The 25,478-nt window shown below is 41.8% G+C and overlaps 1 protein-coding gene across 4 annotated transcripts; it reads left to right on the top strand.

Annotated features, from left to right (window-relative positions):
- Nucleotides 1-8,049: 8,049 nt before the first annotated feature.
- Piga (phosphatidylinositol glycan anchor biosynthesis class A) lies at nt 8,050-23,041 on the top strand. Of its 4 annotated transcripts, none has more exons than XM_028887771.2 (7): nt 8,050-8,112; nt 9,702-9,841; nt 11,137-11,217; nt 16,355-16,487; nt 17,381-17,513; nt 17,650-17,856; nt 20,736-23,041. In XM_028887771.2, the coding sequence occupies exons 3-7, from the start codon at nt 11,199-11,201 to the stop codon at nt 21,000-21,002; spliced, it is 759 nt and encodes a 252-aa protein (XP_028743604.1). In that variant the 5' UTR covers nt 8,050-8,112; nt 9,702-9,841; nt 11,137-11,198; the 3' UTR covers nt 21,003-23,041. The 4 variants fall into 4 exon arrangements, with proteins under 4 accessions (XP_028743604.1, XP_028743598.1, XP_028743601.1 ...); XM_028887765.2 differs by having other exon boundaries at nt 11,137-11,916; XM_028887768.2 differs by lacking the exon at nt 9,702-9,841 and having other exon boundaries at nt 8,052-8,112; nt 11,137-11,916.
- Nucleotides 23,042-25,478: the final 2,437 nt, after the last annotated feature.

The following is a 25,478-nucleotide window of genomic DNA, read 5'->3' as shown; positions in this document are numbered from 1 at the left end:
ACAAAGTGCATTCAGTTCAACTGCAAAAGTCCATAGTTTTGAACAGTTCCATCACAGGGGGGATGTGGGAAAAACAGACCCCCAACACCAGAAGTGAGAAATCCTCTTTTTGAGTTGTTGGTCAGGGTTGTCAAAGATACTCTCAAAACATTATAGCCTATTGTTATTGTCCTTTGTTGCCCCGACACCCAGAAATGAATGTTATGTTCCTATTGCTGAAGATAGCATGAACTTCAGATCTGAGCTGGATCTGAGCTGAAAGCCTCCTCCCCAAGGACTAGCTTTGGTGGTACCAAAAGGAACCATAAAGATTCCAAACAAGGAAAGCAACCAATAGTCCTATCCAGCTGTGATACTTATGAACTACAACGGTTACCAGTATGGCTTAATAACCCTAAGGGTGCAATACTGACACCTTGTATCTTGGCAATAACCAACAGCTCTCTAATTGGACTTAAAGCTCATTTGACAGGAAGGAAATCATGACTGGTACTGGAAATCTAGCCAAGCTAGCCCTGAGTAGTTGTCTGGTGAGGTCACAGATCTTGTATTAGAGCCTACACCTGCCACTTTACTAAACCAGTATAATTCCTAACAGTATTCTAAATATGTACCCTTATACTCACAGATCAGTATAGCTCTCAGCCCTCACCTTTCTAAAGAAATATCTCTTTGCAATAGTCAGAGACCATTATGGAAAACCAAAACCAATAGCAATGCAGAGAACAAGACGTCGTGTGGTGGCCAACCCCAATACCATCTACAACACAAGTCCTGCACGCAAGGCTCAGGGAACATTGGAGAAGAGGAGGCAGAAAGATTGTAAGAGCTAGAGGGCCAGGATGTCTGCCCTGAGGTTATGTCTTAGAAATATCACAGTAGCTGGCAGTGGTGGCACACGCCTTTAACCCCAGCACTCGAGAGGCAGGCGGATCTTTGTGAGTTTGAGGCCAGTCTGGTCTACAGAGCGAGATCCAGGAAATGTGCAAAGCTACACAGAGAAACCCTGTCTCGAAAAACCAAAACCAAAACCAAAACCAAAACCAAAAACCAACCAAACAAAAAAAGACATGTCACGGAAACCATACCTATGAAATCTTAACAACATAGCTGCCTAAGCAAGACCTGAATAAAGATGACACCTACAGACATGCTAAGGGAAAGGGTTGAAGCTCACATAGCCTCAGTCCCGGACAAAGAACTACAGGCAACTAAGAAATGTTGAGAGCAGAAAGGAAGTCTTCCTCTGGGAAGAGCTCTCCAATTGGTTATCCAACACCAAGTGGTTAGCATACAAGTAACATTGTATGGACTGAACAGGCTGTACTTATATATTTAGGGACATATGTACATGTATATCAACAGCAATTAAAGAAAGAGAATAGAGGTCAAACATTTGAGGGTGGTGGTGGGAGAGACTGTAGGGAGGAAAAGGAAGGTGGTGTAATTATATTTTAATTTCAAAAAATTGAACAACAGCCATAATAAAAATCATTTCTAGCACTATTCAAAAGTGCAAGTACAGAGTGTCTTTTGAGATTCGGATCTCTTAACTGTGAACCCCTACAACATCAAAAACAAATTACATACTTCCAATATACAGTGGCATGAAGTAAACATTGCCATTCCAAAACGGAGAAATCGGAGGCATAGGAAGGAAATAACATAACAGATCAAAGCAAGATCAAAGCTCATCATGTTAAGCACTGAATCTCACAGCTCCATGAAGGATATCTGGGGTTATGATGGAAGCATATGGGCTCCAATGAGGCTTAGATCAGTGGTTCTCAACCTGGTGATCTCAACCCCTTGGGTATTTACATTACATAACACAACAGTAGAAAATTTGCATATCAGACATTTATGTTACATAACATAACTGTAGCAAAATTACAGTTATGAAGCAGTAACAAAATAATGTTATGGTTGAGGTCACCACAACCTGAGGAATTGTGTTAAGGGGTTGCAGCATTGGGAAGGGTGAGAGCCACTGCCTTAGATAGTTCTGCCACTCCACCTCTGCTGTGTACAGCATATGTAGTCTCTCTCTTTGCTGGTTCTTCTCCATGCATGCCACTTTTTTCAGTGGCTATCTCAGACACCCTAGGATTTCCACTGCAACTTATGCTTCCCTTTGCCAGCTTCACAAACTTCTGTCTTCAGGGCCTCTTGGCAGGGAACTCAACCTTGCCACATATGTCAGCTTTGTTGGCTTTCTGGAACCTTGGCATAAGCTTCCATGACCCCCCTCACTCTACATCTTTGCTGCCTGTAAACCAGCATCATGTGGATGATGCTACCAAGCTCTGTTGTCAGCTCGAGATGTAGGCTGGCAGCCCCGAATCGCAGTTTCATAGCAGCTTCTCTGTGCTGACCTTGGGGAAACTTCCCTACATGTTTGTTTCTGACAAGGGAACCTCCTCAGGAGCATTCTCACTTTAGACTCTCCTTCGAAATGAATTTGGGTTCTCACAAGATGAAGTCTTCCATGGGGAGTGTTTTGCCCTCAAGCGTCTTTCCTGCTGTCCCCATTTGTTACTTTCTCTCACTGTGGACCCGGATAACCCGGAGCTATAGACCTGCCACAGCCTCAGTCCTGGCCCATCTTGAGCTCTTCTCCACCAAAGAAGTGAGTCCATTACTTTTGAATTCAGCCTTACTCAAGTTCTCAGTATATGGGCAGAATGCAGCCACATTCTTTTCCAAAACATAACATAATTTGCCAGCAGTGGGTGATGGGACGGCTCTGTACTGTAACCTGCAACAGCCTAGGGAGCTTGCCCTCATCTTTTAGGGACTTTGGCTCAGGTAAAACAGGTTCCTTAACTTTGACACAGAAAGCAACTTTAAGGGGAAACAGTATGAAGTAGAGCTGGAGTTCCCTAAATGATATTTTAATATAGATTTTCTTCAGCACTAGGGTTAAAAGGAGGAAAGGTATGTGTGGGAAGAAAGGAAGACACACCCAAGAGCATGGGTGTGGGCTTCTCTGAGAAACTCACACCCCATTGTCTTTAATAAGAGCCACATATAGAATTTGGGTGGTTTTGGAGCTAATAATTTCAAAGGGTTGCTAAGAACCCTAAATGAGATCACAGGGTGGTTCCCAAAGGGCCTGGGACAGGATAATAATGACAAGGTACTGCCGTAAATGACAGGAATGCAGGGCTGTATCTTTACTGTTAACAGGGCTAGTAGTCTTATTTGAGAGTCCCAGAAAAAGACTAGGGGAAGGAATGAGCACTCCCTCAAGGCCATGTACATTCAGGTCTTAAGCCTTAGTTTTTGCTATGTTAACTCATAATATCCATATAGGAAAGGAATGTTATCTCTGTCAGTAATCTTTGAGTCAGATGTTAATTTTAATTGTGCTAGGATTCTCTCTCTGTCTTTCTCTCTTGAGACTGGGTCTTTTTTTTTTTTGGTTGTGAGCCTAGCCTTTAACGGCTGAGCCATCTCTCCAGCCCGAGACTGGGTCTTTTTTTTAATCAAACTTGGGGGTCAGAACCTGTGTCCCAAGCCAGGCCTGGCTACCTGTTCTCAATAAGCCAATGAAAAGAGCCAAAAGAAAAGTGGATGTATTCAATGTGGCCACATCAGGAAGAGGGACAAAGAGGTCCAGCAAAGCCCTCAAGTCTGTCCTTCCTCTTCTGGGTCCTGAGGTAAGATCAAAATTTAAACAGAGGGCCAAGGATATACACATCTAAGTGTAGCTAGAGTGTTTTCTCTCTGGGTCCCGCCAAGCCCCGGCAGTCTGACAGCCCACTTATAAAATAAACACACAGACGCTTATATTATTTAAACTGTTTGGCCTAATGGCTCAGGCTTCTAGCTGTCTTGTTCTTACATCTTAAATTAACCCATTTCTATAAATCTATACCTTGCCACATGGCTTGTGGCTTATTGGCATCTTCACATGCTGCTTGTCATGGCGGCAGCTGGCAGTGTCTCTCTCTGCCTCCTGTTCTCTCAATTCTCCTCTCTGTTAGTCCCGCCTATACTTCCTACCTGGCCACTGGCCAATCAGTGTTTTGTTTATACAGAACAATATCCATAGCATCTAAGTAGTCCTGCTCACTCTAAACTCATTATCATCTAGATTTTAGTCTTGTCTTATAAAGTGGTCAGATAAAGTTGTTAGAACAGTGTGGAATCTCTTTCTGGGAGACAAATTACCCCTCTAGATGGCTCTTTTTGCTTCTCTCAGCTTGAGTTTTCTGGAGAAATTTCCAGGGTTTTTTTTTTTTTGTCCATTATTTCAACTGTCTGTCTGATAGTCCAGCTGATAGACACAAGAGTCTCTTTAGCATATCTTCATTTCTGCCAGGCCATTTACAGTCTCACTGGATAGTTCTGACTGGCCTGGAATTCACTATGTAGACTGGCCTCCAACTTACAGAGATCTACCTGCCTTTGTGTTTGCCTCCCCAGTGCTGACATCTAAAGGTGTGTGCCACTGCACTTGGCTATGACGGAACTCTTGATCTTGGATGGTGAACAGCTTCAAGCAGAATCTAGCTCCTTTCTCTTCTCATGGCCCCATAAATTTCCCTCTCTTTCTGTCCTGCCTTAGGATTCCCTTTGGCTCAGTTCTTGATGAGATTCTTCTTTCTATCTGAAGCCTCTTGAGCCAGTCAGTCCTCCAGGGCCTGTGTTTCTCTCAGGATTCTTATCTGCCAAGCTACCACCAGTATGGTCCATTAGGCTCTGCTTACCACATTCCAGGGTTTTTCGAAGGCTCAAGAACCACATGGTCAGATTTACCATAGCAACGGCCCCACTTCCAAGTACTAATTTTCTATATTTTTAGGTTTCTCATTGCTATGATAAAATACTCGAAACTAAAGGAAGGGATTGTTTTTGGCTCACAGCTTTTGTTTTTAATGCTATATAGCTTCCATTTTACTAGGATGAGGAAATGCAGCATTTTGTTTTACTTGTGGTGCTGGGAATCAAAGCCAAAAGCTTGGGTATGCTAGGCAAGCATGGGACTGCTCAACTACATCCCTCTCCAGCCCTACATTAAAAAATTCACTAATAACTTCTTCAAATTTTCTAATTGGTTATTTACTATCAGTTGATATTATGTTTCATTTTGACATACTTTTTTTCAAAACTTGTATTTTCAGTTTTTTTTCACATTCATCTATTATTTTAATGGGATTTGGAGTGAATTCAGTTTCCCTTGCTACATTTCTGTGTTGTCTTTCTTAGTACTACATCTATTCTAATGTTTTGGAAATTTCCTGAGAGCTGGAACATGCTTCTCTCACCTCCATGAGAGTATATCTGTGAGACATAGACCACACTAGCAGTGATGATGGCATACTGAAGATCACTTTTTAAGTAGCTCAATTCTATCTCTAGACAGGTACCAACTGTTGCAACCAAGTTTTTCAATATCCATTATCTAGTAGGGAGATGAGATTCAGGCAAGTTATCTGTTGCTGTGTAACAAACATCACTAAAACTTTGTATCTGCAGTCAATACTGACTTTCTCAAGATTTTATTTCTCCTGATTCTGTTGGTTGACAAGGATTGGCTAGGAGGTTATATTGCTCCACACAGTACAGGCTGAAGTCATTCTATCAATGTAGAACTCATCTAAAGCTGGAATGACCAACCTAAGTCTCATTCTTCAGAGTCATTTTCCGTATAGCTGTTCTCATTTAACATCTTGCCTGGGCTTCTTTACCTACATAGCGATTGGCTTTCAAGAGCAAAGGTTCCAACAGGGCATGGGCCAGTTCATAAACACTTATGAAGCATTTGCTGCACTTCAGTTGCTGAGAGTACCTTTGGTGAAGCAAGCCACATGGTCAAACCTCAGACTCGATGTGGGAGAGAGTTAAATAAAGATGATCAATTGAGAGGTGGTTTATTGAAGGCCACCAATGTAAAAGTCTCTCACAGGACTAGTTCCTGTCCCTAGCCATACATGGATCCTGCCAGTATCTACTATTCTACAGGAGCTAACCCCTGGTCCATATTTCACTGCCACCACTTACAATGTCCTGGGCCTATGTAGCTTTTAGTTTGATTAAGAGTTTGGAATTTTGATTTTGTATCTGTTGGGTTCTTTAAAACACACACACACACACACACACACACACACACACACACACACACACACAGAGCAAAGCACATACCTTTCTCATTTATATTATATCTGATTTTTGTATTTGAAGCAGAACAAGGAAAACAGTCACAAAATAATGATTGAAAAATGTCATATTAGATGGAAATCTGGGTCAGCATCAAGTACATTTTCTTCAGGAAATTTTCGTAAGCATTCTACCAGTTTGCTCTTATTCTTACTGCCAATGCCACTCTTCCCTATTTCTTTCTTGCATAATTACAGAAAACTATCCACTGAACAGTCAACATCTGTCTCTGTAACTTCATTCACTTTTTTCTTAAAAGGCTCTCGCTCTCAACTTGTATGGATAGCCTACCCTCTAACCATCGTTTCATAAATGCTAGCAGATAGAAATATTCTTTCCCTTGAAACTCCCAGTATTTCTCCATGTATTTCTCTTATGACACTTAGCAATTCCTTTTCTCATAGACCATTTCATATGCTTTCGTTTCATCTTGGTTTGGAAATAGTACTCATGCCAGATTTTCTTTTCATCTACTTTGCATATAGATAACAAGCTTTCAATACATGTGTGATGCCTGCCCACTCTAAAATTATTCAAGGAAGCTTATTTACATATGGATTGGCAAAGAACTAAATTTCAAGGGAAGATGATACCTACATTAATTTTACATCTTTTCTGTTTGGGACATTTGATAGTACAACTGGTTCTGACTTCCTTCATATTTGAAGTATCATCACAACATACTGCACATCAACATTTTAGTGGTTTCCAATAACATTCTCTAAAGCAGTGGTTCTCAACCTTTGTAATGCTGTAACCCTTTAATACAGTTCCTTATGTTGTGGTGACTCTCGACAATAAAATTATTTTTGTTGCTACTTCATAACTGTAATTTTCCTACTATGATGACTCATAATGTAAATATCCGATATGCAGGATATCTGATATGTGACTCCTGTGAAAGGGTTGTTTGATCCCAAAGGGGTTGAGACCTACAGGTTGAGAACTAAAAAAAAAAAAAAGAAAGAAAGAAAGAAAAAGAAAAAAAAGCACTCTAAAAGCATGCTTTGAGGTCATTCAGACAGAATACTACAATTAAAATCATCCCCAGATTTAACTCAACTGTACTACAACTTTATTTAGCCTTAACTTTAGCACAGGTTTCAAAGGGATGCCACTCATGGAGATGGTGATGTTGCTCAGAAAAGAATTTAGTCTAGAAATTGCAGGAATGGCAGTGCCGGGGAACTGCAAGTACCAACTGTAAAGAGTGGGTGACCACTAGAACAATCACATAGATTCTGTCTTCTTCGCCAAGCACCACTATACCATGATCTGGCTCCAGACCTCAAGACACTTTCGGCTGAGGACTGCAACAGTTTGAGTGGGAGCATTTCAGGTTATACCTAACATTTCTTCCCACCTGGACTGTAGAGTTGTAAGACAAAATCCAAAATCTGAACTTTTAAAAGAAATCTTTGGAACGTTCATTGAAATGTACATCTGAAATTCAAAGTTCATAATTTTGTTTTGACTTGCTGTTTTTTTTTCAACTGTGTACTTTTGTTTATTGCATTTAGCAACCGTGCCAGAGTAATAAGAACCAGCGTGGTTGAGTTGGCTGTGGTACTGATCATAAAACACCTTGACCCTGAGTTCCCTGAGCTTTTCTCGCCTAAGTCTCTTTAACCGGAAGGAGGTGCGGAGAGAGCGGGCTTCCTGAAAAGAGACGCTGTAACTAGGCAACTAGGGTACGTACGCCCGGGACCTTCCGTAGCTCTTAGGAGACGTGCTCCGGCGCTCGCTGACGCTACAACCCGGCGCTGGAGAGTTGGGAATGACTGGGTGTCTCTCTTTCACGTGTATTCGGAACCTCTGCGTGATTGGCTACCAAGGGGGCGCGGCGCCCGGGTCGCGGACGCTTCTGATTGGTGCTTTGGAGCAGGGGGGCAGGATTCTGCTTACAGCCGCGGGAGGTCCGGACAGAGGCGGCCATGGGACTCGAGGGTAAGTGCGCGTCTTGGCTATCCTTTCTAATGCTCAGCCGCTCTTGCAGACGGGCTTGTGCGGTACTTGTAGGAGCGTGACAAGCTGTGGAGGGGATGAAGCCCACGCTGCCTGAGGCCCGGAAGTCGGGTCCGAGGGTCTCCGGAGTCGAATGGGGCTGAGGTTTCATTGAGAGCTGGAGCCGCTTCCTAGACTGAGTTTAATAGAGCGAGGGACTGGAACCTCAGGACGTTTTTTTTTTTTTACTCCCTTTGGGTCTGGCCAGACCTTGCCTGATCCTGGAGGGGTGGCTTTTGAACCCGGGCTGATCCTCTCTTTGGCTCTAGTGCACTCAACTGCCACTCAGGGAGTGTCCACTGCCCTGGGACTGGATTAAAGTACGGTTCTCTTGATTCCTCAGCCCCGCCCGATCCCGGTCTAAGGCTCCTCGGGAGCTTCTACTAATAAGGGAGCTCCCTGGCCATGATCGAGAATTTTGAGGTCTTCTTGACTTTGTCATTTACGTTGAACAGATTGCTCAACCTGTAATGCTCGAGAGAATCCACCTTATTTTACAGCCTCTGTTCTATGAATTCAGTAGGTTTTACAGCCTCTCCCTTAACCTATAGAAGCTAAGATTCAGTGAGTATGCAATATGCTGAGATTTTACGCAATAGAGATTTTAGGATGATAACCTGCTGGCAGGCAGACTCGTAACAGAACATTGGAGGTCAGTGGCAGACTTTCAGATAATTTCAGTTGGTTCTTTATTTCTGTTTTCCTTATCATTCATTTCTTTAAACTGAATAGGACTAAAGGTTCAGGTTTAAATGCCACACTGCAGTAGAACAGCATTAGCCACTTAAAAGTGTTAACTTGAGGCTTTCCTTTTTTCTGCAAACTTGATATTATTTTGCTTTCATTATTTATTGGTTACAAATTCGATCTTCTCTGTTTTCTTCTTTTTCCAGTTTATGTGACATAGCCCCCCTGCCATGTAGCCCAGTCTTACCTGCTCTGGAACCCTCAACCCTCTGCCTCCCAAGTCCATGTTCCTCCCTTGCCTCCCCACATTGTATTTCCGAGAATATTTTAAGTGTAGATGAATTTGTTGGAGAAAATTGACACATAGTTTGCAGGTGAGACCTGAAACTCAGCATTTAGGATAGTAATTCTCCATTGAGTTCTTGCAGCCTTGTAGATCTCAGCTAAGGAGGATTTTTGCCAGATCTCCAAGGCTCTAGCATTAAAAGTGTAAGCATCTATAGAACTGAATATTGTATTAACGTTTCATATCAGCATAGCTTTAGGAGACTCCTAAAAAAAACCATTTCCAACAGGTGGTGGTGGTGGCGGCAGCGGCGGCGCATGCCTTTTATCCCAGCACCAAGGAGGCAGAGGCAGGTGAATCTCTGTGAGTTCGAGCCTGGTCTACAGAGCGAGTTCCAGGATAGCCAGAGATACATAAAGAAACCCCATCTCCAAAAACAAAAAAAAAAAAAGGAAAGAAAGAAAGAAAAAGAAAAGAAGAAAGAGAAAAACATTTTCTACTATAAATGTAGGAAAGAGCCCCACATGCATCCCATGCCCAGTTCTATCTTTCTTTTCAGAGTCTGCACTGAAAGGAGGGCCCTCATGGCGGAAAGGCTACATAACTAAAAGAGGTTCAGAAAAGAGAAGGGAGCAGCTTGAGTCTCAGCATCCTTGAATAAGGAAGGAGAAACTGGATTGTCCGCAGAATGCGCTCCAGGTAACACTTGAAGAGGGTGCTCTCAAAAAGAAAGTTCTAGCTCTAGATATATTTGAGTGGAAACCACAGAGCTAACCAGCAGAACCTTATGGGATGAACTGGATCGCTGGCTAAGCTGTGCAGCGGCCATCAGCACATTTTCTGTGAAGAGCCAGATGGTAAATATTTTAGGCTCTGTGGGTCTTATGATCTCTTTCAAAGCCATTCTGCATTGTAGCATAGAAGTAGCCATTCACATGAATGAGCAAGCCATGTTCCTGTAAAATTTTGTTTATAAAAATAGACACTGTGTTGGTTTAATTAGGTTCAGAACCTAGCCTGTTTTAGTATCTTTTTTTTTGCCTCACAAACCAGAACAAAAGATAGTGCTAGAAAACAACAGTCTTTTTGCTCTTTTTCATAATTCTGGAATCTGCTACTAGACTTAACTAGTGGTGCTTTTGTGATTCTTCTCAGGGGTTGCCGGGGAAGGCTGCTGCTAATAGTTTAGCTAATAGTCTGTCTAGAGATTGGGCGTGGGTAAGGGCATAGAGATGGCGAGGTCATTACCTTTCTCCATGTAGCTTGTAAGCTTCTCTTCATTGTCTCCTCCATGTCTTTCTTCTTTCTTTCTTCCTTTATTTCTTTTTTTGTTTGTTTTCTTTGTCTTTTTTGAGACAGGGTTTCTCTGTGTAGCTCTTGCTGTCCTGGAACTCACTCTGTAGACCAGGTTGGCCTTGAACTCACAGAGATGCACCTGCCTCTGCCTCCTGAGTACTGGGCTAAAAGGTGTGCGCCAGCATGCCTGGCTTCCCCCATGTCCTTCTAGACCAGTAGTTGCATGACTTACGTGGTAACTACAGAAGTGAAAGCCATCAGACCTTTTATAGGCCGGTGTCAAAGATTTGTTTAGATGTGTCAACTAGATTACGGTAACATATAGAAAACTCTTAGTCTGTGTAGTGTTGGATATATAGTGACTTAGTAAGTAGAAGCTGATAAAGTGATAAGAGGAGGTGGGAAATATATGCTTGTATGTTTTATTATTGGAAAGAATTGGTTTGGTACTGTGGCAAACCATTGTGCACGATGTCCTAACATTTGAAATGTACCAGTTTCCTAGCTCAGTTAACACATCATAGAATTTAGTTTTGGTCATATGACACATCACCATGCTGAGCAAGTCAGTGTTGTCAAATGAATAAATTGAGGGGGAACGCTCTAAAAGATGCCTTCACATTAAAACTATTTCTAACAGGATTTGGAATATGAAATGGGATGTGGCTTTGAGCTGATGTCCTATTTTTCTCATTCAGGTGATGGAAGACACGTTTCTTAACTGGCTTGCTCTGGGAACTGATGCCTGAACCACCTCAGCATGGCCAATAGAAGACGAGGTGGGCATGGCCGGCCTCCCTCAGTGACGCCGTCCCGGTTTAGCCCTCGAAGTCTTTCTACCAATAGGACCTGCACCCACAATATATGCATGGTGTCTGACTTTTTCTACCCCAACATGGGAGGTGTGGAGAGCCACATTTACCAGCTCTCTCAGTGCCTCATTGAGAGGGGGCACAAAGTCATAATTATCACCCATGCTTACGGAAATCGAAAGGGTGTCCGTTACCTCACCAATGGCCTCAAAGTTTATTACTTGCCTCTCAGAGTCATGTACAACCAATCTACAGCCACAACTCTCTTCCACAGTCTGCCATTGCTCAGGTACATATTTGTCCGGGAGAGAGTTACCATAATCCATTCCCACAGTTCTTTTTCTGCCATGGCCCATGATGCTCTCTTCCACGCCAAGACAATGGGGCTTCAGACAGTCTTCACGGACCATTCCCTTTTTGGATTTGCTGATGTCAGCTCGGTGCTTACAAACAAGCTTCTAACTGTGTCTCTCTGTGACACAAACCACATCATTTGTGTCTCTTACACTAGTAAGGAAAACACTGTACTAAGAGCAGCACTGAATCCTGAAATAGTGTCCGTCATTCCTAACGCTGTAGATCCTACTGACTTCACTCCAGAGCCATTTAGGAGGCATGATAGTCTAATAACTATTGTTGTTGTCAGCAGACTTGTTTACAGAAAAGGTAATGAAATAGTAGCTCTATTTGCATTGACGACTTTTTTTATTCCTTGTAGAAAACTGTTCAATACTTGTATATAACGATTGCTTGCCTTTTCATTTTGTGTGGTAGCTTTGTAATGCCTTGTAACTATTGCAAGGGAAGGTTGGATATCAAGTTTATGTATCTAAGAAGAGAAACGTATAGAGTGGCTATGAATGCTGCCCCAACCTTTGAGGTTCTAATGGTTACTGAACCACAATAACAACAACAAAAAGCATTTACCTCATGTCCTGTAATCAGTTATTTCTTCGTAGAAGTTCAGGAGCCCTGCACAGGTAGTCAGAATAGAATGTGCTCTGTGGCCTTTTCTTTTTGATTGCAGAAGTAATGGTTTCTTAATTGCAGATGTTTTCGAAGCTCACATAGCATCTATGACCAAAAATTCAGAGATGGCCATGATGACTATTTTCATTGGCAACATCTTGTCTTTTGTATATCTGTACACATTGTTCAGAATCAGTAGGCCTTTCAGGGCACATAGCTCTTCTGTGGCTTGCTGGTTTTATCTGGTCATCTGCAAAGCATTGATATCAGCAGTCAAGTGGTAAAGAAAGGAGTAGGTGGCCTATTGCTGATCAAAGATAGGTCACTTGTTAGCTCTGCGACAGCGTTTGTTTGTTTAGGTCACAACAGGAACTTTGTGAAGGATCCGAGACAACTCTCATAAAGACCTTTGCCTAGCTTATACTCCACCTCCGCCTTCTGTTATCCCTCAGGAGTATTTTGTTCTTGTTGCTGGTTTTCACATTTCCGTGGCATTCACACTCCCCACTGTAGCATTTGTGTTGATTACACATGTGAAGCAACCTGCTTCTTACCATGGAAGTGCTCTCCCGGTGGTATTTGAAAAGCTGTCCAGTAGTCAGAAATAGCATTGAAGGTTTGTGGGGTGGGGAGTCAGTAACAAATACTACATGCTCCCCTTAACTGTTCGAATTTAAAACATTTGAGCACATGCTGAATTGTAGGGAGCTTGGTTTAGAGCTGTAGGAGTCGAGGATCAGCTCACTGATTCTGGCTGCGCCATCTTGCACAGTTGCTCTGGGTTTCCTTTAAAGGAGGGGGACTGAAATGTTTGAAACACTGTGCTGGATTTGGCATTTTTTTTTCCCTCAGTTTTACTCTCCAGTTTAGGTCACCTGTCATCTGGCAAGGCCTTTTTTGGGCATTGATTTATTGGCTCTTTCAAACTATTTAGCTTTTGTAGAAATTTGTCAGCTGCTGTGATATTTAATTAAATTATTCAGTACAGTCGTAAGGAGAATGGGTGCAAGATGACTTTGTGGAGAAATGCCGACAGGCTATGCTCTGTCATGTAGCAGCGTATCTGGGAGTTGACAGTGGTCAGCATAGGTGATGACTGTAGTAGTTCTGGACAACCCCCTTAAGTGGAAGTTTGTTAGAAAACTTGGACTCAATTACATTTTCTGGGATAAAGGAAATCATGTCTTGCTGTTTAATCAAGATGTTGTGAATGGAATTCTGTGTTCTGCACCCCTTCTGGGATACTGGTGATGTATTTATTATAACTTCAAAACTTTGCCCAAATTATTTTTTTTAATCAAATAGCTTACCCTGGTGAGATGGATGAGAAAATACAATGGCATGTATGATTGAAAATCAGCACAACTACTCATAAAGGTTAACTGTCTTACTTTATCTTATTAATGTGGTATTAACCTTCAGAGCTAGCTACAATGGAGTCAAAGTATAGCCCTTCCTGTTTTCAATTCAGTAATTCAACAGATATACTGAACCTTCTCCATAGGCCAGGCACCCTGCCAAATGTTACATGAGGAGCAATGGTCACGTCTGTAGCTCAAACGTGAGTAGTTATATTATGGTCCATTCCTTCCTAATACTGTTATTCCCCTGGGAGATGTTCAGTGGACCAGATTTTCAAGGGCCAATGAAGTAATGTCAAAGGATAGAGCCATGTTCTCCTTGCCCAGCTTTCATGGAGGAAAGACTGCCTTCTGTACCTTCTCGCTTCCATCTAGTCAGGGTTCCCCACTGTTCTCTGTATGTGCAGGCACCTCCAGCCGCTTGCTGTAGTGGTAACGACAACATAACATTTGTATTCTGCAGCTGGTAAAGCCTGTGCATGGGACAGTACCGCACTTGCCCCAACAGCTGTAGGGTAGATGTTACCTGCATGCAACAGACAAAGAAACAGTTCTCAGAGAGGGGCAGTAGCTTGCCCAAGGTTACACAGTAAGTAACAGATCACAAACGAATCCAGCTCATGAGTCAAGGTCTCCCTGTGACCCTGCCCACAGTCTGGCCATTGTTATCCTAGAACAGATCTGAACATTCTTTGAAGCATGGTTGGACTGTGCTTTAAAGTCAATTTGAATCAGAGTTTTTTGGGGTTTTTTTTTGTCTGTTTTGTGTGAATGTGGTGACCAGTAGTCTTTTGTGTGGTGTGTTTTCTGTTAGAATCTAGCCAGAATAAGCTTGTTGGTTGTGTTTGGTTTGTTTGTTATGGAGTGAGGAGGGAAAAACCTGCTTTATTCCTAGAGTACTATAATAAAGCATCAATGGCAGTCGCTGGCTTCGCTTCGTATGAGGTTTTTGTCAGGATTAAATAACCGAGTACGTTTATGTAGATTGTGAATATAGTCAGTTCCGTAAACGTAGCCATTGTCAGTATCTGTAATGATTGCTACATCTTTTTTTGTATGAAGAATGGGCACCTAATATTCTCTTTTAAAGGAGGGAAAGGGAGAAAGGGTGGGAAGCTGAGTGTTAAGCGGTACTAAGCTGCTTCCTGGTTATCTGGTCGATGTGTATAGACTTGAAACAAAGATAGCAAGTGGGAAGCCTTCTTCATTCAGGAAACCTACGTCTGAATCGATTTTTTGGTGTATATAGTCATTGAAAATCCATTGGTGGTTCCACAAAGTGACTAAAGTCTGACAGCTTCCAGAGACACAGGCACCTTCAGAACCTCACAATAGCCAAAGCTAAATTTCTTATAAAGGAAAGAATCTGTGGAAGAAGTGATTTTGTTATGGTTTAGCTTGTCAGATAGAAGCTTAGAGCAGAAAATGTCCCCAAAGAAGTCAGATACAGGGAACAGGTATTTTTATCTATATGGTCAATATCTCAAAGTAAAGAATAAAGGAATTTCCTTTATCTGGAAAGTCACTTCATTGGGTCCCTAATCAGTCAGTGGACAGCCATTCTGAGAGTGTAGAGTCAGACTGTTCGTACAGTGGGGAACTGCCCGAGTGTTTGCTAGGGTGGTATGACTGGGTAATGACAAACCACACCCAGCATCTGCTTGTTACTTTTAGCTGTCTCAAAAGAACACTAAATGAGAGTCTGTAGGGACTCATCATTATCCGCCTTATTCACACAATATTAAAGAAGGGGTGGGTTTGTAATCTATAAAGAAAAGAAAAGAAAATCCACGTGAACCTATATTCTCCCACTGTGCTTATTTTGAGGAAGATTGATGGGAAAAAAATGTGGTTTGTGTGCATATGCAAATTTATGTGTGTGCATATTTTAATTGAATAGCTCAGCTCAATAGATTATTTCATGTTTGCTTTTGAATGTATGGTTTGTAATTGCTGATGAACTAAGTTCCCGAATAGAGTCAGCATTACTGTAGCATTAGCTAGCTGCTCTTTATGCCAGTAGGCTGTGACTTACTCTATTGCTTTCTGTCTCCTGAGATCGTGCTTACATATTATATGAAAACCATTTTCTTTTTTAAAAACAAAAGAAAGATACAGCCATAGGCCTGTGGACTAGAATGATCTTCCAGCCCAGGCCCTGCCACCTTCATTCCCTGCTGTTCATTCTGAAATTCTCTGTATAAACTGCAGTCTTAACACACTGAAGGCAGGAGCTAAAGCCATTGCTTAGCCCTTTCCTGCCGCAGAAAGTGGAATCATAGTCCTGTTGATTTTTATAGCTGGAGACTTTGGACTTTAGATATATATATGTCTCTGCATTTACTAGGCCAGGATAAGAGGGTGGACTGGTTTTAAAAAAATAAAGAGCTGGACTGAGACCTAGATTTCTAGTCAGCTGTGTGCTCTGGAGAAAGCTGACAAACCTTAGCTATCTTCAACACCGTTCTCGAAGTAGGCGATATGAACAAGTGAATGGCTTAAAGGATACAGAGCTGCAACAGGGTTGCTCATGACTTGGGTATGTAGCAGGACCAATGCCTGTCAGAACCTGAATCTTCAAGTGTTGTAACTCTTGGGAACCAATAGCAGTTGTAAATAATTCCCCCCTTCTGGGAAAAGTTTAAGAGGCTTGGTTTGTCTACTTCAAAGAGGCTAGCTGTAGTTGATACTTAAAACAAGTGGATTCTCTGGGACTCTGAGTTTGTTAAATGTGAAAATATTAATATTTTCAATATTCAACTTTATAATTTCAGGGACTGATTTGCTTAGTGGTATAATACCTGAACTCTGTCAGAAATATCAAGAATTAAATTTCCTAATTGGAGGAGAGGGACCAAAGAGAATCATTTTGGAAGAAGTACGGGAAAGATACCAACTACATGACAGGTATTAACGGCTTCCCAGGCATTGTGGGTGTGAAAATGGCAGCTGTTTGTGTTTGCTTTTGACTGCATGCCTGACTTAGGTGTGCTCCTGCTTCTGTTTATAAGGAGCATACAAATATAAGGCATGTTTTTGTGAGTTTATATCAAATCAGAAAGCTTATAGAATACACAACTTTTGTCTGTTAGTTGAATATTGACTTGGGGGCAGGTGTTGGAGGCATGATGAGAGGCATAGGGGTTGGGGGAGAACCTTGGTTGGAAATGGTTGCAGGTTTCCAAGCCATCTTGTGTGTGGTTTAAGTGTCATGATCCAGTCATGGAAATTGCTGTACACATACAGGTTCGGACATATCTTTTCCTCCGTAATTCCTGTAACACACAGTGTATGTTATGGGAAGTGCTGATTTTAAAAAGGTTAGTTTCCCACTTAGAAATGACGCTTTTAACATTTAATTATGGTTTTGTCATTAATGTGTTCATTAGCTAGGTGTAGTGGCTCATGCCTTTAATCCCAGCACTTGGGAGGAAGAGACAGAGGCAGGCGGATCTCTGAGTTTGAGGCTAGCCTGGTCTACAGAGTGAGTTCCAGGACAGCCAGGGCCGCATAGTGAGACCTTGTCTTGAAGAAAACCAAAAACTTAATATTCATTAAACCAAAACTAGTTTTGGAGAAGATGAAATTGCATTGTATTAGCTGTAACACAATAGGTTTCTAAGGTTGTTTCTATTACATTGGTGTTTGGCCATATCTAGTCTTTTCAGGTAGGAAACATCAGTACCAGTAAGAGTAATATAAATAATAGACTTAGCTTAGGAATTAAATTCCTTTTGTGGCATGACTTTTTTTTTTTTTTAAATTTTACACCTTTCTCTCCCTCTCATTGCAAAAATTAGGGTGCAACTTTTGGGAGCTTTAGAACACAAGGATGTTAGAAATGTCTTAGTTCAAGGACATATTTTTCTCAACACCTCCCTCACTGAAGCATTCTGCATGGCCATCGTGGAAGCCGCCAGTTGTGGTCTGCAGGTAAAACACTTTAAGGGCTTCTCTTTGGGATTCTGTATTTGTAGTACATGCCAAATTGTTATTTTTTTAGCTTGGTCTTTTGCTTTTCTTGGGAAATGATTACAGTGAATTATGTACTATCTCTGGTCTTTTTAAGGTTGTCAGCACGAAGGTTGGTGGGATTCCTGAAGTCCTTCCGGAAAATCTTATTATTTTATGTGAGCCTTCAGTAAAATCGTTGTGTGAAGGCCTGGAAAAAGCTATTTTCCAAGTGAAGTCGGGGACGTTGCCAGCTCCAGAAAATATCCACAATGTAGTAAAGGCTTTCTACACCTGGCGGAATGTGGCGGAGAGAACTGAAAAAGTATGTCACGTGTTGAGAAAAGATTGTCTGAATTCTTTGATGTTTTGTACACACATTTGCTTCTCTTCACACACAGGTTTGCCCCTTGCCTTTTGGTTAAGGGTATGAGCCCTCTCAAATGGAAAAGAATTATTATTTTTGCACCAGATTTGGTGCATGTGCTTGGCTAATTTTCTACATCATTCACTGCCCTGGCCTCTAAAAATAGTACCAACACAGTCTAGTCTCACTCAACTCTTTCTAAAGAAGTCACAAACGTTTCTAGAAGTGGCAGCAGTCAGAAGCAAAAAGAGAAGTAAATCATTGTGTTGGGGCTGTTTATTGTTCTGTTAGTAAATGGGTAGATGATTGCAGTGCTGGTTCCAAGTTGTGAATGCTGATTCAGAATACTTCCCAGAACTCTGGTAGCCCTTTTCCTGATGACTGATGATACTCTGCCAGAAAGGATTGTCATAACTTTAGGCTGATGACACTGTTTTAGAATTCAAGATATATGTGAAATTAAGAGCAAATGGTCACCGGTAAGAAAGAAGCCACAGCAAAGTTCCAAGAAGACACACACAGGATTGACAGATCCTCTTAGAGAGGACAGTTGTAGGAATGCTGTAATGTGTATTCTACTCAATCTCATCTGTTAAGTCCCCTTGTGTCTACTTCTGCCTCATTCCTCATGTTACCACATGCCAAGCTGAAGGAAACAACTTACTTTCTTAGTATATAGAAATCCTGTACCAGCGGGGTGGTGGTAGTGCATGTCTTTAGTCCCAGTACTTGGGAGGCAGAGGCAGGTGAAATCTTTGTGAGTTCGAGGCCAGCCTGGTCTACAGATCTGGATTCAGGACTGTCAAGGCTGCACAGAGAAACCCTGTCTCGGAAAAAAGAAAAAAAGCAAACAAATAAACCCTGTACCAGAAAGACAGTTGAGTGGAGCATGAAAAGGGTCAATAGTTTAGACTCAGGCTTTATGCATTTGGTGTTAAATACAGAAGATTTCCATCCTGGAGACTCTTGGTTTGAGATACAAGTTCTCATTTAAAAATGGGCATATGCTATATGCTTCATTGACATAAGAGGTATTGGAAACAGATATAACTTTGACTGGAGAGGTATATCAGCTTAGGAAAATAGTTACCATTTTTTTTCCTTCTGGAAGTTGGACTGAGTGGGGGCGCATGTCAGAATCACGTGGCTAGCTTCTTCAGACTACGTCCTCCGTTTTTCTGTCCCCTTACCTCCCTAACCACTCCTTAGATTCTGACTTGTCCCTTGTGGAACAGAAACGCAGTTTGGATTATAGTTGGCAGGAATATTTGGCCAGACAGGTTTTTTGGGTGATCGTAGACTCCACCCTGATTTGGAATCATAGCTCTGTAAATTGTGATTTGACTTTGTCATCATGTAAACCTCCCAAGTCTGAGCTGTTGTTGGTAAGCAGCTCAGGAAAGAACTGTGGTGGCAGTTTACCAGCCTGTGTTAAAGGCTCCAAGTAGCATTTTTGTAATAATACTTTTCTTGTAGTTTTGCTTTGAGGTAATAGGAAAACATCTTATATGTTTTCTTTTATATTCTCGGCTTATTTATAGTGCATATTTGCAAAAGAAAAGGAAAGAAAAAAAAAAAAGAAAAAGGAAAAAAATCCAGTCGGGCATGGTGATTTACACTTGGGAGTCTGAGGCAGGAGGATGACCACAACTTTCAGGCCAACCTAGGCAGTAAAGTGAGTTCCAGGCTAGTTCTGTGCTACCCTATCTCAAAGAGCCAGACAAACAGAAAAAAGTTAATCCTCATTTATAATAATAATTGTGTTCTCTTTATAGTCATAAATTATTTATTACTTAAGATAATAAGTTAATTGACCTCAAGTGAAGATGGACAGACAAGTTGTTTTGTCTTTTACCTCATGGACATTTTGATCCTTTTCAACTCCTTTTAATTTGGCTGGGTTGCTTAGAACATTGATTGAAAAGTAAATTGGGAAGTTGGCCATGGTGGTACACACCTGTCATCCCAGCATTCTGGAGGCAGTGACAGGGCTGTCCTCAGCTACCTAATGAGTTTGAGGCCAACCTGGGCTACATAAAACCCTGTCTCCAAACAAAAGTTAAGCATTTCTGCTATAAGGAACTTCTATTTTGTTTTCTTAATTTTTATTTATTTTAGTTACAATCCACCAGCCTCAGTTTCTCAACATCATTCTGATTAAAATGTTTATACTTAAAATGTCCCCAGGGTAGAAGAGCTGGATGAATATGCATCGTGTCTTTCGAAGGCCACCCACCTCCAGAAGAGCTTGCTCTGTCCACTGTCCATTGTGATTTTCCCCATTCCCCACGGAGACAAGTTTGCATGTCTAACGTTGTTTTCAGGATGCGGGATCAGCAGTGGTTTACAAAGCAAGGCATCAACTCCCAGTTCTTAGCACAGTCCTCTTTGTTTTCCGTACCGTTATTTTCACCTACTCTGCCGCTCAGCATCTTCTTCCTGCTTTCCTTGCAACGTAGAAGCCATTTCTCTAGTGTCTCCATCCCTCCTCAGTACAGTGCTGTGATTGTGTGTGCCGTCTGCCAGGGTTAGTGAGAGCTTTCTTTACCCTGTCAAGGCATTGGCCCAGCTCAACAGTGTGCCTGCCGAAAAACGTCTTCCAACCTTATAGGACTTTGATATTCCAGTAGTCAGCTGACTGTCACCTGTTCTCTGTGTCACTCAGTGTTTAGCCCAGAATTAAGTCAATGGTAAGCACTGTGCTAAATGACAGCAAACGTGAGTGATTCTCTCAACACGTGTTTGCCAGATGCTCCTGGTCAGTGCGGGTCATGGCTCACCCTTTGGGACAGGCATGTGGTGGCTCAGAGAGCTCATTGTCACCTTCTCTCTTCCAGGTGTACGAGCGTGTGTCGAAGGAAACTGTGTTGCCAATGCACAAGAGATTGAACAGGCTCATCTCTCATTGTGGCCCAGTGACAGGCTACATTTTTGCTTTGCTGGCAGTGTTTAGCTATCTCTTCCTCATTTTCCTGCAATGGATGACTCCAGACTCTGTCATTGATGTTGCGGTCGATGCTACTGGGCCAAGGGGAGCCTGGACTCATCAATGTCCACGTGATAAGAAAAGAGATGAGAATGATAAGGTATCCAAAAGCAGGTAGAAGCAAGCCCGAGTCCACAAGTCCTAGGCACTTGCAATACTCCTGTTAGCATTTGAAAATTACCTTGCTCTTTTGTTTTTGAGTTTCAAAGTTGGTTTAGTAAATTACGCTACCTCTGTATCATTCACTATTTTTGTTTTTTGAAGAAAGATAAACAATTATGCAATTCCTGAGTGTGGAAACTCCTTGCACTTCTTAAAAATTTTCGGGAGAACGGTTTAGCCACTCAGGTATGACCTTTTTCAGATTACTCAGATCCCTCTTGCAGAGATGTTTTAACATTATATTTTGGGAGCCTTGGGTGCTGAAAGGCCAAATGTTTCTGGATCTTTTTTGGCCAGTTTTTAACGTTATACCATTAATTCACATTTACCAGATGTTTACAAGCTTTCTTTAGGGAGGTATAACAGTTATGTAAACTGTTTTAAGTCAAGTTCATGTATCCTTCATTGGACATTGAAGTCATGTTCTCAGACCCTTACTGGGTCCACTCAAGGGTTACAGGGAATCTGATTTCTTGAGCAAGACCATCTGTGGTTGCCAGCATGTTTGTGTATCTGCTACATATGAAAGTTGAACTAGATGGTTGCTGAGACTAAGGACTAGTAAACAAGAAGTGGTAAGACAGCGAACATGCCACACTGCTCAAGCGAGTGAATGGCAGGAAGAAGAAGTCATCCCTGGCATACTCCAAGTACCTCTCTGAACCTGTTTTATGCATTCTCCTAGGAAGAGCCCTTGTCCTCGTGTGTGTGTGTGTGTGCGTGTGTGTGCACGCGCGTGTGCGTGCGTGTGTGTGTGTGTGTGTGTGTGTGTAAAGAAATGTTGCTTTTTTAGTTCTACGGACCGATACCACTGTTGACACTAGTGCAGGCTCACCCTCTGCTTTTGTAGTGCCCTGGTTAGTCCCTGTAAACACCCTTTGTGGTTTCTGAGCAGAACAGACGAGGTGTGCCATCTCCAAAGCAGCTGCTATCCTCTCCTCTGGATGGACCTCCCTCGCCATCACTATGGCCTAGCTGATTTCTGATAAGTATTGCCAGTGTGTGGAGAGGTTTGCCTCCAGGGTGGTTTATTTATAGAGTATCAAGTCTGAAAGATGTCAGAGCACGCAGTCTCTTTGTGGGTGGAATGTCTCAGTCGGAGTCCCAGGCATCCAGAGCCATGGGTTGTTTAATCCCAAGTTATCTATGATAAGTATTAATAATCCTTTGAACTCTTCTGCATGGGTTTTGTGGGAAAAGGACTGAAATAAAAGCAGCAAGGCGCTTGTGGGCATTCGATTCTGTCAGTATTGTGATTCTGTACAGGATTTTTTAAGGACGACATTTGCAAAACTTTTTAAAGAGTATCTTCACATGCCTATTACGTGGTTGCCACTGATATAAAAGAGATATATTTGTGTTTTGTGTATATGAAAAGACAAACGCTAGAGAGTGATTTTTAAAATACAGAAGTTAGGGCTCCTTTTATTGGAGACAAATGACCTGGTCCAAACTGTTGAGTCTTCCTCAAATCTTTATGCATTGAGACAGATGTACATCTAGCAAACAGTGCCAATATTCATGGTAGACTGAGACATGTTAACACTTGGCTTTATTTATTCTACACTACTGTTTCTTCTTGTATGTTTGTTTGCTTCTAGTTTTTGCCAAAATTATCACTGAATGCTTCATTTGTTCTTTATTTAAGATAAAAAAAAATAGAATTGAAAAGTAATTTGCTCTTGTATGTAAATGTGTAATTTATGAATTAAAATTGTTTTCCTTTTTTTGAACAAGTGAAAATAAACGTATTTGTGTGACAGAATTCATTTTCAGGCTTCCTGGATACTTTAATTATAACTGTCAATGTTGCACTGGTCAGTATGTGGAAACACTGTTCCACGCTGCTACTCATAATTATTTAAAAGTGAAATTAACATGGATGAGGCATTTGTTGAAAAGACACTGTATTCTTTTGATGCTGCAGTCACACACATAAAACCGGTCTGTTAAAACATGCTCGAGTCCAATAATAAAGACGAGAACCATCTTTTAGTAGTTTTCTCAGTTTGTCTTATTTTGTGGTCAGGATGTTTCTTCCTTGTGGAACACCCCCCCCTCCCCTTTTTTGAGTAGATCTAATGTGTTGCTTGGTCCATTGCTAAAACAGGAAGTGTCCTTTGTCTGATGCACCACTCTGTCATCTTTTATTTCTAGAATATATGCTCTTTTGTATTCTTGAAATAGCAAGTTCAATTGTACCTTTGTTTCCTGATTCCAATAAGCCCTTGTTTTTCCCTGTTAGTTATCACAGAAGGCAAATGAATACATCCACACACTATTGTGTGTGTGAACTACGTAATTTTACTTTGTATGTTGCCAGCTGTTTTAAGAGAAATTTGAATTTTGACTTTATTTACAGGGCTTATCGTTCCCCACTCTGGGTTAGGAGTGGTGGTAAGCAGTTATTTTCATTCATGTTCAGATTTCTCTCACAAAGGAAGGTAGCTTGATCTCCTTTTAACATTTTTTTTATATCTTAAAATTTTGTGTGTATGAGTGTTTTGTCTGCATGTATGTCTGCAACACTTGCATAGATGGTTCTCCTGGAGGCCAGAAGAGGGTGTTTGATCTCCTGGGACTGGAGGTATAGATGGTTATGAGCCTCTGTGTGGGTGCTTCGGACTGAACTGGGGTTCTCAGCAAGAGCAGTCAGTGCTCTAAACTGTTGAGCCATCTCTCCAGACCCCAGGCGGCCTGATCTAAAATGAGGTTGTCCAGTGGCTGGGTTGGGGGTGGGTGGGTCCCATTGCATATTTGTGTGCATGTTTGTGTAGAGGTTGACAATGTCTAGTGTCATTCCACAAGCATTCAGTTAAAAAAAAAAGGAGAGTAGAATATTATTATGCCCTGGATTCTTTGACAAATAGAATTCAGGGAGATTTTAAAAATGTTTATTTTTATGTGACTGTTTCATACATCTCAATAAAGAATTTCAGTTGTTTCCATGCCCTTCATTACCCTCTCGTTTCCCCTCCTTTCCCACTGAAAGCCTTCTTGCCAAATCTTCCTCCTTTCATGTCTTTTTTTTTTTTTAAACGAGACTTGTTTGTAAGAGTGTGGGTGAGAATGTATTTATTGGCACACAGGCAATTTATCAGTGGCTGTACCACTGAACAAAATGGCGTCCCTTCCCCAGCAACCATTGACTGCCAATATTTGGGGGGGGGGCGAAGGGCGTGGTTCATCCTCTGAGCCCCTCCCACCTGGCTTGGTGTCGGAATGGAATGTTGATGGACTCCATTTTGCACAGGGAACCACAACTGTGATGGGTTCTCGAGAGAAGTGGTCATATCCAGAAGACTTCGTTTTTTTTTTTTTTTTTTTTTTTTTTTTTTTTTTTTTTTTTGCAGTACACCTCCCATCCTCCAACTCTTGCATTCTTTCTGCCTCCTCTTCTTCCATGTGCCCTGAACCTTGGAGTGATCTAGATGTCCTGTTTGGAATCAGGCCTTCCGCTGTCACTCATCCCTCTCTTTTTGGTGACAAGAGTGTCTTGCTGAGCTGGGAATCACCAAGCAGATTAAGCTGGCTGGCCAGCAAACCTCAGACATCTGCCTGTTTCTGCTTCCTCAGTGCTGGGATTAGAAGGACATGGCACCTTTTAACATGGTTTCTGGGGATAGAACTGAGGTCCTCATTCCTGAAAGACAAGCACTTGACTAACTGAACTAACTCGTCAGTCTCTGGCTGGATTTTTAAATATGGAATCAGACAAATTAACATTCTACATAGGATTTGTATTTTACAGGACTTAGGGAAGTTAACTTTGTTCTTTATTGTATATATTAAGCTATGATTCAGTGGGGATCCACTGGAAGGTGGAGGACAGTCTTGTCCCCCAGGAGATACCTTTAAGAGGTTTGGAGACCTTATGCTGGGCATGGTGGTGTATGCCTTTTATGCCAGCACTCAAGAGGCAAGGGGACTCTGCCAGCCTGGTCCAGAGCTGTTACACAGAGAAACTCTGTCTCAAAAATAAATAAATAAACAAGCAACAACAAAAAAAGAAAAGTTGGCTATGTTAGTTCTTATAGAGACAGTTATTCTAATTTGTTGGAGAAACTCATATTTTTTTAAAGATTCATTTATTTATTATGTATACAGTGTTCTGTCTGCACATATCCCTGCAAGCCAGAAGAGGGCGCTAGATCTCATTACAGATGGTTGTGAGCCACCATGTGGTTGCTGGGAATTGAACTCAGGACCTTTGGAAGAACAAGTGCTCTTAACTTCTGAGCCATCTCTCCAGCCCCGAAACTCATATTTTTGACCTAAAGCATTTATTTAAAAACTGCTCTTGGGGCCAGGCTGTGGTGGCACACGCCTTTAATCCCAGCACTCAGGAGGCAGAGCCAGGCAGATCTCTGTGAGTTCGAGGCCAGCCTGGGCTACCGAGCGAGTTCAGGAAAGGTGCAAAGCTACACAGAGA

This window comes from Peromyscus leucopus, chromosome X, assembly GCF_004664715.2.
Source record: "Peromyscus leucopus breed LL Stock chromosome X, UCI_PerLeu_2.1, whole genome shotgun sequence".
In the NCBI taxonomy this organism is placed as follows: Eukaryota; Metazoa; Chordata; class Mammalia; order Rodentia; family Cricetidae; genus Peromyscus; species Peromyscus leucopus.
Note: the sequence above shows the minus strand (reverse complement) of the source record. Positions and strands in the feature narration are given on the sequence as shown.